Below are 13,412 nucleotides of genomic sequence, written 5' to 3'. Positions count from 1 at the left end.
GGAAACACAAAACTGTTCTATGGCTGGACCCAGAAAGCGCCCATGTTTTGGCGGAGACTAAAGACGCATCTCTTCAGGTTACACCTGGACCCTTCTTGAACTAACCTATCTTCTTACCCTTCTTAAACTTTAAAAAAAAATTTAAAAATTCAACGAATGCTACTTATTCCTATTAAAAGTCTTAGCTGATGAAGACTGATGCACAGTTGGTTTCACTAGAAAATGTACTATTATAAGTCACTTTGGACAAAAGTGTCTGCTAAATGGCGTAATGTAATGTAATGCGGCGCTGTTGCCTGGTTTTTCTAACTTTATGCCCCCCTTGACAGAGCACCTCCTCAAGATCTGGTAAAGGCTCAAGGCTCCAGGCCTTTGGCCATAGACCGGGTAACTATGGCACATACTGCTGAAGTTTGCTGGACCAGACTGTCTAATATAGGCAAATCATCTCCAAGGATTACATCATAGGTAAGGGATTTTAAGATTCCTACCGTTAGCAAATAAGCCTGAACTTGAATCATGAGGGTCACATTGGCAGTAGGGTAATCTTTCTCACATGCATGCACACAGGTTATATTTACACATTTATCATAGCTGGGCAGCACATTGCCAAGTAGGCTTGCTTTGATCAAAGTCTGATCACTACCTGTATCTGCTAGAGCTTCTACCACTTTGCCATTAACAGTAACATGAACTGTATGTCTTTGTTTAACTGCATTATCGTCATTATCATTCTCTGGTCGGGGTGCAGAACACATATCAACAGTCTTGGCCCTTCTTAAGGCCTACTGAGGCCTTGTGGCCAGGCTGTTGGCAGCAGAAGCATATCAACTCAACCTTTGGGTTTGAATGAGGAAACTTCTTACCACCCCCAATGTCAGCAATATGAAAACCAGGTGAGTTCTGTGGCCTGGCCCCCTCAAACCTTTGTTTTCCCACAGTCATCTTTTTCATTGAAGGGTCCCGGTGTGCTGCCAGTTAGCGTTTTGCAAGAGCTGCTGCTTCTTCTCCTGTCTTTGGGTTATGTTCTTTTACCCAGGTTCAGATTTCTGGGTGGAGAACTCGAAGATACTGCTCCAGGATGATGATTTCCCCAATCTGGTCCTTACTGTGGCTACCTGGTTGCATCCATCGCTTGTAGAGACCCTTCAACCGGTTGTAGCGCTCCCTGGCGGTCTCCCTATGTGGAACGATGGTACTTCGGAACCTCTGCGGATATGTATCTTCGGTAACATTATACTTCATCAGGACAGCTGCTTTGATGGCCTCATAGGACTCTTACTGTTCTTCATCCATCCCTGCATATGCTTCAAGAGCTTTACCAGTCAGTAAGGTAACCACTCTGGCTGTCCATTCCTTTTGCCTCCACCCCCAGGTTCTGGCTATACGCTCAAAGCGTACAAAGAAGCTTTCTGGATTGGAGTGTTCTTCCAGTGACCAATCCTGCCCGACCTTTAAATTCTGCATGTTGTCTTTGAGTCGCTTGAACTGTTCAAACAATATCACTTCATTGTGTTTAGACCGGTGCATAAAGTCTCTCATTTCTTAAAAAAAATTTGCTTCAGGGAGCTCTAAGTTGGGAGTACTCACAGTTTTGGACCGTACCACAGGTTCTTCTTTCTCAGCTGCTGTGGCACCTTTGGTGGGTCTTCAAACTCCATTGTCTCTTCATCTTCCAGACCCTCCTCTGGCCTGGGGTTCTGTCTGGTAATGCGGCCTCGTCCACGGCTCTTCCCTCTCATCAGGTCTGCATCCAACTCTGGCCAGAACTTCACAAAGGCGTAACATCCCACTTCTGACACCACTTGTTGTAAGGAGGGATGTACGGTAGGAAAATGTGAAGAAATCTGGTTAACCCAGAGTCCATGTCCATGATTCAGTCTTTGCAGATTGCAGAAAAGATTTACTGAAACTAAAAAAAATGAACAAAACAATACCACAGTCCAAAGCTTCATCAGGCATGAGCTTCAATAAACAAATGGGACAAACACAGCTTCCAGCATCTCCACTGTCCATTGTTCGATTGTCCCAACCTACTTCCTGACTTCAGAGCCTATATATTGGTGGAGTCCCGCCTTCTCCAGTTTGAATGGCCCAATCAGGTCAGGACTCTGTAGACTGACTCAAAACAGGTTGTATAGACAATTCCACTCATTTACCACAAATGAACACAAATATACATTTTCAAAATTATATTTTTTAAGCAGTTGACATAATCAATACATACAATATTTACATTCCATTACCAACCCATACCATTTCAATGAAATACCTTAATTGGTGTTGATTACCTAAATTTAGCCTTCTAATGACCATAACTCATCCTTAATGACATTTAAGCAGCAGAGCTAAGACTACCAATGAAAACAAACATAACACACGAGAGAGAATGTGCACCTTCCTTTCAGTGTAATACATCTCGATGGTTTACCAATCACTATGCAAGGGGCTACCCCATAACACTCATATAACGTACAATGAAACAAAAAAATGAAATTCATCTTCAACAACACCAAGTTCACATACAGTACAAAGTCTCTCCTCCTCATCAATAGAATTGAACTTGCCCACCTCAATTGCCAGAGGGAGGGTACCAGTTCTCAACTGGGCACACAGAGATCTTCTGGATTTTTCCAAGGGTAAAGTAACATAAGGTTCTGGACTATACATGTTTTTTATTTGATTATATAAGTTCTGGTTTGAGCCAGATGTCAGTAGCCCATTTTTCTTTACAGTCGAGAAATAACCTGTGCTTAATATGGTGAACGCTACATCCTAAACCGTTTCTGAAAATATATTGTTGGTCAGCTTCTCTGAAAACAACATTCATATTACTACACCATGGATAGTTATAATAATAATAATAATAACTTTATTTGTATAGCACTTTTCTAAAAACAATGTTTACAAAGTGCTTTACATACAATAAAATCCAATAGCAGCAATAAAAGAAAATAGGCATAAAAGGTAATATATGAGGTAAACAGGTACAACTAAAAACACACAAACAAGCAGAGATACAATTAAAAACAGATCGAACTTTACATAAAAGTGTGTGCAGAAAATAAATTATAAAAAATAGGAATAAAAGGTAATACAAGAGATAAACAAGTGCAACTAAAAATAAACAAACAAACAAACAGAGATACAATTAAAAACAGATGGAACTTTAAATTAAAGTGTGTGCCAAAACACAAGAAAGCAATAAAATGGACATACAGGTACAAGTAGGCTACACTACCGTTCAAGAGTCCGGAGCCACCAAGAACCCTCCATGCCCCTGAAAGAGACCGATACCCCGATCCACCAGGGCAGCACCAAACGGATCAGAAATACAGTGCTTTATCCCAGTTAAAAACTTTTTTTGCTACTCTACCCGCTGGCATATTAGATAGACGGTTCCATAGTCTAAGCATTTTGCCTTTTTGCCTAATCACACATGGCTCCCAACCCATCTCCCCTTGGAACGCCAACACAGGTGCAAATTTATGCATGCCCAGAAAACAGCGAATTGCCCGGTTTTGAATTCACCTTGGAAAATTCCTTTCGCCTTGGAAAATTCCTTACTACCCCAGACTCCAGCTGCATAAAATAGAATTGGGGTTACACATGCATAATAGAGCTTTAAAAATGTAGCATAACCAAGATCTTTGCATGTTTTCACTTTACTTATTACTGTACCCAGGGCTCTACCTGCAGTGTCAGCCAAAACACTAAAGCCCTCTTCAAACGTTAAATGTTCATCCAAAGTAAATCCAAGGTATTTATATGAGCTGGTATATGCTAATGACATAGCTCCAGCAAGAAAATTAAAGGTGCTTCTACCTGCTCCTGTTTTTCTGAAGTGCATAATTTGAGTTTTTTCCAGCTCAAATTATTAGAGTGCTATGTCATCAGCGTACAACAGAATATTCAACTTCACATAAGTTTAAACTCCAGTAATTCCCTGTCAACACAATCAAACACTTTTTGGAAATCAATAAAACATACAAAAGTAGATTTCCCCTCAGAGATCCTAGCTCTAATTACAGTATTCTTAGTGTAATTATGATCTAAACAAGACCTGTGTTTTCTGAATCCATTCTGCTCCTCCACAAGTATATTTTCGGCCTCTAGATACTGCGACAGCCTGGCATTTAGAATGTTAGAATATAACTTATAAACAGTACTTAAAAGGCTGATGCCTCTGTAATTAAGTGGGACCCTAGGGTCATTTTTTGATGATTTTAGAATTGGTTTAATAATTGATTTATACCAGTCACTATATACCAGTAGCTTTTCCAAGTTTTGTACTGATGAATGCCACTGAGTCCCGTCCCCATGTAGACCCCTCTGGAGACAGATAGCAGGAAAAAATAACAAAAGCATATTCCGTAATGCGATCAGTCAGTGGTTTTATCCACAATATTCACTTTGTAGTCTTCAAACACAACGTTCTTAACAAAAATACCAACACTCCCTGAAGCTCTAGGGGCTTTTACATGAATGTTCCTATTATGCCCAAACCACGTATACCCCTCCAGGCAAATCATGGGGCATGATAGATGCGTTTCATTTAAGGAAATAAAGTTGGGGTCTAGGGATTTCAGTATCCGTGATCTTAATGCACACTTAGCAGCTGTCCACCCGTTGATATTCCAGTGGACAAGTGAAAGATTCGGACTATTTACAGACTGGGTCGAAGTTCTTCAATGCTCCCCTCAGAGTGGATCCCCAGCCCTCGGGGTCACCTCACCAGCGTTTAATCATTTTGCCATTGCTGGCAATGTAGAAGTCCTTACCCACCGGGATCTCACACAGAAGGGTCCGAAAGTTCAGCTCGATAAGACGATCCACGTGGAACTTGGCCGATCTTATGAAACCTTTTCAAAACTCTGGCTCTTCCGCAGTAGATGTTTCAGCCGAAGGACTGCAACCTTTTCCTGCACCGATCGGAGCTCCACCTTGATCAGTCCAGGTCCCATGCCTCGCGGCCTCAAACGCTCCATGGCCACCAGCTCTGGCATCGGGTCGCATCGTAGTCCCACGGCGAGCAACTCCCTTATTTTCCCAGCTGTATCCTCATTATTCTCAAATGACAGGCCGGAGACTATAATGGAGACATCCGGCTCAAATCTGGTTTCCTTGGAAGTTTTGGCATTCTCGATCTTTGATTCGATGGTATCCATCCTTGAGCTTAGGATTCCTATTTCCATATGGATAATTTTCTGATTTCTCTCGCGTTTCTCTCCATCTCCCTTTTCATTGAATGGAATGAATTGTTTTGTTGGTTTTTGTTGCTTTTGTTTGGTTTGTTTGGAACGCTCAGCCACGCGTGTTCGCATCCAGGAGCCTGTATCTGTATCTCTCTGGTGAAGCCATGATCAACTGTATCTCTCTGATGAAGCCATGATCAACTATCTCACGCCTGTGAATGGGTGCAGCACGCTCTAACTGGAGTGAATAACCCAGTCATAGTATCCTGTCCATCCATTCCACCAACACACAATGTCTCCGCCACTCCTGATAAAATTCTGTCAGGGGGCGGGCAGTCAGCTGTGGGGCAGAGGCTAGATATTCTCCATACGCTGTCCTGGCCCTCACTGCCGCCGAACTGCCCAATAAGGGCAGACCAGCCAGACTGCGAGCTGCAGCCAGCCTCTTGGAGAAATCAAGCCTGCCGTCTGCAAGACAAAGCAGTGGGCTTCAATCTCCGTGGGGCCTGCCATCACGTATAGCAGTACTGTTGGTAACAGAGAACGGCGCTCTCGTCATAGACTGCAATATGCACTCTCCCTACGTCCGGCGTTCGTTTTGGCAGCAGAAGGAGAGGACAGCATATTTTCCCCGCCATCTGAGAAACACTGTCCCCATCTACGTCCGCTCGCCTCTGTGAGGAGGCAGCAATGATATCAGCTGGACGGCTCAATAAGTGAGGGAGCGATGTCTCGCTCTACCTCCGCTATAGCAACCGGCCTCTGGGATAAATCAAGCCCACCATCTGTGAGACAAAACGGACAATCTCCCAGTCCGGGTCCTGCATCCTTGCACCCTGGCTGATGTGAGTGATGCGCTTCTATTTCTGGCACGTTCAGTCAGAATATGCTTTCACCTATCGCCGTCAGGTGCCACTATGTCGAAGCGTAAAGACAAAGAAGAATATATTTCGGTTGGTTTCACCAAAGCATTCCGAAATGACGAGGAGCGCCAACAGCGTGTTTTGTGTGGAGAAGTGCAGAGTAATGAGACTTTTACAATAGACAAATTAAACAGACACCGTCAAACAAAGCACCCTCAGTGTCAGGGCAAGCAAGCCAAAAGAGTTTTTCCAATGCAAAGAAGGGAACTTCAAGAGACAGTGTTTTGACAGTGGAAAAGTAAGTTACGGTTAGTTATTGTTACAGTTACAGTGTGTGTGTGTGTGTGTGTGTGTGTGTGTGTGCATGCGTGCACAATGGGGGAGGGGTGGGCAATAGGAAGGAGAGGGTGAAAAATGTAAAAAAAAAAAAAAACATGTTGTGAAAATGTACATGTTGCTGTGAATGTAAATTTGTAAATAAATACATTTCTATATATTTCAATTCATGGTTCTTTGTGTTCTTTGGATTTATTGATAGTTTGCTAATTGAGATGTCATGGCAACTCATGTATTTTTTGTGAGTTTGGATCACCGGGAAACACCAAATTTCTCTTTTGAGTCTCAAGCTGAAAAAACGCCTGCTTTAAGGGAATGACATTGTGTGTCATTGCATTCTGTTATAGGAAAAAAAAAAATTAAATTTAAAAAATGTAATTGCATTGATTGGCTTAAGGGGGGCGCTACAATGTTTGTTTACTTGCTACTGATTGGCCCAAGGGGTGCATGCATCATTCGTCTTGTTCGACTTGTTTAGTTGTTACTCACTGTCAATGGTGGCTGAACTGACGTGTGAATGTGTGATTGTAATTGTTAAACTTCTTATAAGAGTCAGCTTAGTTTCCTCAGCACATCAACTATCAACCCTCAGCCATGAAGCAGCAGAGCTGACTTCAGGAAAAACAAAAGGTGAATCTTTTTGTGCAGATGCAGAAGGAATTTATATATTATTCATTGTTTTTTACTTAAAGTTATTATTCAGTTTGTTTAGTGGGCCTGAAAGGACACAGAAGTATAAGTATTCCCTCCGTTATTGATGATTAATATATTAGCTTTGTTCAAATAGCACTTAATTATTATTATTATTAATATTACTACTACTAGCACTGGTACTGCTAATAATAATTATGTTTACATTTATTACAACTTTATGAATGTCATTGTCTTTGTGAAAGTTTTTGTATGTATATCTTATGTTACAATCAGTGACTCTTGGATGTTAATGGCTCTTAGTTTATGCATTTATTGTTACAACCAAAATATACCGATACACAGAATATGATGTCTATCTGATATTATTGTTATAGTAGTAGTATTAGTAGTAGTAGTAATAGTATTAATGTTGTTATTTGTCTTTGTTTAAAGTATTTGCAATCGCTTGGTCATTTATATCTCTGAGTTTTTGCATTTGAATGATGTGAAACCAGGTTTTACCAAAAAGACGTGATGTAATTATCTGTTGTGTTGTTTTAGGTCTGAGAGCATCAAGAGCGTCTGTGTAGAAAGCTGGTAAGTTACTGGCTTTATCAAGTAAGCTCCTAGATCAAAAATGTTTGGTTGAATCAGACACACAACACCTCCAGAAAAAAGGGAGGGTTATTCTCTGTGTGTGTGTGTGTGTGTGTGTGTGTGTGTGTGTGTGTGTGTCAAAACCTTCATTGACAGATTTTAGCCTCATGACCTGCAAAATATTGGGATTTTCCACTTTAACTTAAAAGTGTAAAAGTGCAAATTAAAGGTTTCATTCAAAAACCATAGAATTTTCATTTTACAAAAAAAGGTTTCTAGATGACCATCCATTTCTCAATATTTAAAACATAACAACAAAGATCACGTCCTCTAAAATGATTCTAAGTAAAGGCCTGCAGGAAATTCATCACTTCAATAATATTACAGCGATTTTTACTGTCAAGTCAGGAATTATTTCAAATGGTAGTTATCGCTGTTGTCATGTGAAAACCTTGTAACTCTGTGCAACTTTCATGCTTTGTTTGAAGGATTACCTGCTCCTGTATGGGTTGAGAAGTTTCTACAAACCTTTCAAAACCCTAATGGATAAAATCTAAAATGCACTGTCATCAAACAGAAATAAGGCTGTTTTTCTTAGTTCCTGAAAAGTTGACATTTTGAGGTTTTGACTTGACAGTGACGATATGTCATTTTGGAATGAAACTCCACAAATATGCACAGCGTATATATATTTGGTATTTTGTGGGTTTGACTTCCTGTAACAGGAAGGAGAACACACTGATGGGCAGGTTGCTCCTGTTTCTGCTGTTGCTCCTACAATATAATACTACAATACATGTAGAACTGTCTGTCTCTGTTTCCACTGCCATTTCTGTTGCTAATGTACTGTCTTATATTGCCTTTTCCTGGCAGCTATTATTATGTACTATTGTTTTTGTTGTTCTTATTTCTGTAACTGTTTCCTTATTGTTTTCATTGGTCTCCTTTTCCATGCTGTTTTTACTACTGTTTTATTTGGCTGTAAAGCACATTTTGCAAGATCGCCATCCTCTTCTCCTATCTCATTGATCCCTAATAGGCGGCCCGCGGGCCGGACCGGACCTGAGGTCTGCAACCCAACCCGAACCCGACGGGACCCGAGACTGCATGTCGGGTATTGGTTGGGTCAGGCTTGGTTTTTAAATAAATAATTTGGGCTTGGGTCCCGTTGGGCTTGGTGGTTGTTTTTTTTTCATGCGTGGAAAAGAGCATAATGTTTTATGCTCCTCGCTTTCTCCTGAAGCTCTGTGTCACACAGACTGGGCACATACAGCCCCCCTCCCTCTGCTGAGCACTGCTCTCTCTCTCTCTCTCCTCTCTGTCACTGGTACTGAAAGACGCACGGCGGCTACAATACCAATGATAAAGGGAAAATTCATGTTGTGAACGCACCTGTCATAACATGTGAAAGTAGAAGGGCATGCGTAGAGCGCAGACCTCCGCCAAGGCCAATTGCTTGTTCGTGAGGCTTGTTCGTGAGTCGGATCCGGATCCGCTCCAAATTGTAATGGGTTCTTCCTTGGCCCATGCTACACCCTTCCACGAAGTTTCATTAAAATCTGGCCAGTAGTTTTTCCGTAATCCTGCTGACAAACAGACAGACAAACGGCACCGAAAACATAACCTCCTTGGCGGAGTAAAGTGCGCGCTGCTCTACTTTATTTTGACCTCATCCCACACCGTACACTCAATCAATAATCTTGATGAAATCTGGCTAAAGTTCATCTCTTGTTGAAATTCTTGAAATTACTGTTCAACAATGAAGAACTGTGGAGTAAAAAGTAAAATAATTAAATGGTTGGTTTTGGACTTGTGTGACCCTCAACACAGGCTTTGAGAATCCCAGGCCTAAATTATTACTACTACCATCACCACCACCACCACTATTACTACTACTAATAATAATAAATATAGCCGCAAGCGGCGATTGAGGGGTCCAAGCACAATTTGATAAGACAGACAGATAGACAAAACATTACAGAAGGTAGAAAGACAAACACAAAAACTGACATGTTGTGAAGTTCGGACATGCAGTCTAACACCGGCTTTTGTGTTGGCCCGTGACTTCTGTCAAGTTTTTTTTTTCATATGGTCATTTGTCCAAAAACTTGAAAATTGAGACATTACGCATAGTTATCACAAGCTTAGTGGTGTGAGGAGACAGTGTTACCCACAGGATTTGAACCTGCAATCTTTTGCAGTTGCTTGTTATAGCGCCACCATGAGGCCAATTGACTTGGGTTTCGTAACCTGAGCAGCGGCTGAGACTTTGGACTTATCTGCCAAGTTTGGTCACTGTAGCTCTTACGGTTTCTGAGATCCAGATACTTTTAGGGCAGAAGAAGAAGAAGAAACGGCGGAATAATAATCCAAACAAAAACAATAGGGTTCAACATCTGCACATAAAACAACTTTTATTGGCGCAATGAAAAAAAAAAAACCCGGACGTTTTGGCCCTTGGCTTGGCATGCTTGACATAATTTGGCCCTTGGGGAAAAATAATTGGGGAACCCTGTCCTATCTCTTTCTCTGGACACACTCTAAACAAAGTGTGTGTGTGCTGTAAAAGCGCGTGCGCACACACGCGTTTCCCTTCGATGCCAGCGACCGGGGTTCGATTCCCAGCGTTTTCAAAGTACATTTAAACTATAAGTCACATTTTAATTAAACATTAAACATTTTAACGCTTTTCTTTTCTTTCATTTAACCATGACCAAACCATTTCCTCAACCTTAACCAAGTTGTTTTACTTGCCTAAATTTAACAAAAGTCATTTTACTTGCCTAAATTTAACTGTTAACCAACCTTTGGGACATAAAAATGGGAATGTATTTAAATTTAGGGTGGAGGAACGTATTTAATCCCTTGTTCCCTTACTTTACCCTTAAATTTCACCTAACCAAAGTTAGAAAAATAAAATTCTTAACTGTACAACGTCACATCCATATTCTGTATCTGCTCATTTCTTGAAGCTCTAGCTGCTTATATTGAATGAAATATTAAAATGCAAGACGCCATGTTTTTATGGCTGCACCATTACATCAAATGGAAAAAATTTTGATGATTGTGCATCATTTTATACACATTTCCCTGTAATTCAGCATGACGTATTTGGTATCTCTGGAAAACTTGTTATCTTGACTAGAATTTAAAATAAAGTTCTGTGGGTTTGAACAAAGCTTGGCCGTGCAACCTGCGTTTGTAATGATGGACCCAGTGGCGGGGGGGATAGGGAAGAAGAGGTTATATTCGTTGCGGGGGAAGAGGTTAAATTCGTTGCGGGGGAACGTAATTCAATTTGTGGTGGAGAAATGTTATTTTCCCATAATACATGTCCACAGAACGTAAATCGCCGTTTTAGAGTTTGTGTTCATTTCACGTATTTGTGTGAGATCATGTTGGATCCGTTGTGTCTGTCCGTCTACGTTCATTTAATTTAATTTTCAATGAGACCTGTCCGTTGTCCGGCTGATAATCCGTCAGTCTCCGTCAGATTTCCATCCGTTTTGACGGACAGAAAGTTTAACCCAGTAGAACTTTTTCTGGATGGACAGATTCATCACCGTCTGTTTAGCCAATCAGAGTCATTCCTACTTTTGTTTTGGAAAAAGTAGCAGTGATCACAGAAACAACGGTAAGACCAAAACTAATAAAATGGAGAAAGCCTGGTATAACGTTGGGATGACTGTGATAACCTTGGGTTTTCCAGGTCAGTTTCATATTAAATGTATTCTGTATAGACTGTTACTTTTATAATTCGATCAGGTGAAACGCAGTAGACTTTTAGTGACACGTTATAGTCACTTGATTGTAAGTTGTTGTATCAGCATTGCACTCTCCACCTAAAGTGGAACCAAAATGTTTCTCTTTCTGTCTGTCTCTTTCAGATGCAGTGTGTATCTGTGCTGACAGGCTTGTCTGTGACCAGCCAGCATGTCCAACACCATCCAGTCATGGAAAAACTCTTCGGCCAGTCAGCAGTATGAGATGGAGCTGGTGAACGTGCTCTACCGCTTCCTATCGGTCTTGCCCTGCTTAATCTTCCTCTACATCAACAGCATCATGCTGTTCACCTTGAGGAGCAAGCCGGTCTTCACTGAAACACCCCGCTACATCCTGCTGTACAACCTCCTCTTTGCAGACACCGTCCAGCTGGCACTGGGCCAGTTACTTTTCATCCTAGCAACGGCCAGGGTGTACATGATGCGCTATGTCTGTCTCATCATCACCATTGTGGCGGTAATCACCACTGGCATCTCCCCCTTCAACCTTGCCGTCATGTCCCTGGAGCGCTATGTGGCGGTCTGCTTCCCGCTGAGGCATGCCAGCATTGTCACCATCAGGAACACCATCGCTGCGGTCGCCGCCGTCTGGGCTGTTTGCTCGGTGAACATGCTTATCCGCCTGCTCATGCTGGTCTTCCTGGATTCCACGCCTTTCCACCGCTTCATGCAAGACTTCTGCGGCAAGGATGCCCTCTTCCAACTGAAAATTTTTCATGACTTTGACAAGGGCTTCATATGCATGGTATTTGTGCCTGTAGGCACGGTCATCATCTGCTCGTACATTGGCGTGATCGTCACTGCCAGGTCGGCCTCGTCAGACAAAACCTCAGCCAGCAAGGCTCGTAAGACGGTCCTGCTGCACCTGATCCAGCTGGGTCTGACTCTCGCATCCACACTGCATACCACCATCACGGTGGCCCTACACGGAAGAGTGGACCGAGTCACCATCGTACGCATCCACTATGCTCTGTTCCTCTGCCTCATCAATTTACCCAGATGCCTCAGCTGCCTCATATATGGCCTGAGAGACCAAACCATCAGACCCATCCTCATATATCACCTCAGCTTCTGTCTCAGATGTCCCATGATGTCTGTTGGATCGTTGAAAAGGCGTTGATTATTACAAACTTTCAAACTACTAGCCTTGTTACTTTATTTTTTCCGGTGCCTTTTCCCCAATTCCCCATCAAGAGGGATTTCTTCTCTTGCCAGGCCATCCTTGTAAATAAGAGTTATTCGTTCTTTATTGACTAGGATTAAATATATAAATTACAATTACAAAATTATAGAAAAAACATTTCTCTAAAGGGATCAACAAGGTTTCACATAATCACAAAGACTTTCTTGTACTTCTTGTTCTTGTCTTGTTTGATTGTGCTGTGTCTATATGTTTTACCACGCACCTTGGCGGGAGCCTATGAGTTGGTACACAGGTATGAGACCACCTGGAGAGTAGCCAAAATGGTTACCCAGCTCATGCGGGTGGGTGCACGGGTAGCCACAGTACGGGAGAATGCAACCTCGGGACTAAGTGGTGAGGAGTGCAGCCAATTTGCCAACTAAACTACCTGCAAGGGCACCAAAACCCCACCAGCAATCGAGACCCAAGAAAGGTAACTATATGAATCTTGAGAAAACAGAAGAAAAAGTGTCGCACACTCCAGCTCCATAGAAAATACTCTTTAACTGATAATGTTTCGGCCTTTCGGCCTTCTTCTAGATCAAGAGTGAAAACACACAAGCCCTGGTAAACTATATAGACCAACAACACCTGATGGTAATCACACAATCAGGCTAAACCATTCAGGGTAAAGTAGGAGGCTCCAGGCCAATCAAATTACTTTTAAGATAACGGCAGAAAATCAAATAATAAACATAGATATATACACATCAAAAATACATTGGTCAGTAACATTATAGAATAAACAAATTGATAAATATATCTTGATTAGATTTCTCATAAACATACAGAAAAAAGTTTTAAACATTAATTCAAAGAGAAC

The 13,412-nt window shown here is 41.7% G+C and overlaps 1 protein-coding gene across 1 annotated transcript; it reads left to right on the top strand.

Moving 5' to 3' along the window:
* The first annotated feature begins 11,557 nt into the window (after positions 1–11,557).
* On the top strand, positions 11,558–12,526 carry LOC139643446 (odorant receptor 131-2-like). The gene has a single exon (XM_071518591.1). It carries the CDS (start codon positions 11,558–11,560, stop codon positions 12,524–12,526), a length of 969 nt encoding a protein of 322 aa, XP_071374692.1.
* Positions 12,527–13,412: the final 886 nt, after the last annotated feature.

Source organism: Centroberyx affinis, unplaced genomic scaffold, assembly GCF_046629955.1.
Source record: "Centroberyx affinis isolate AG114_WGS23_722 - 3 ecotype Tasmania unplaced genomic scaffold, CSIRO-AGI_Caff_v1 ptg000612l_1, whole genome shotgun sequence".
Classification (NCBI taxonomy): domain Eukaryota; kingdom Metazoa; phylum Chordata; class Actinopteri; order Beryciformes; family Berycidae; genus Centroberyx; species Centroberyx affinis.
The sequence above is the reverse complement of the archived record's forward strand: the minus strand, read 5'-3'. Positions and strand labels throughout refer to the sequence as shown.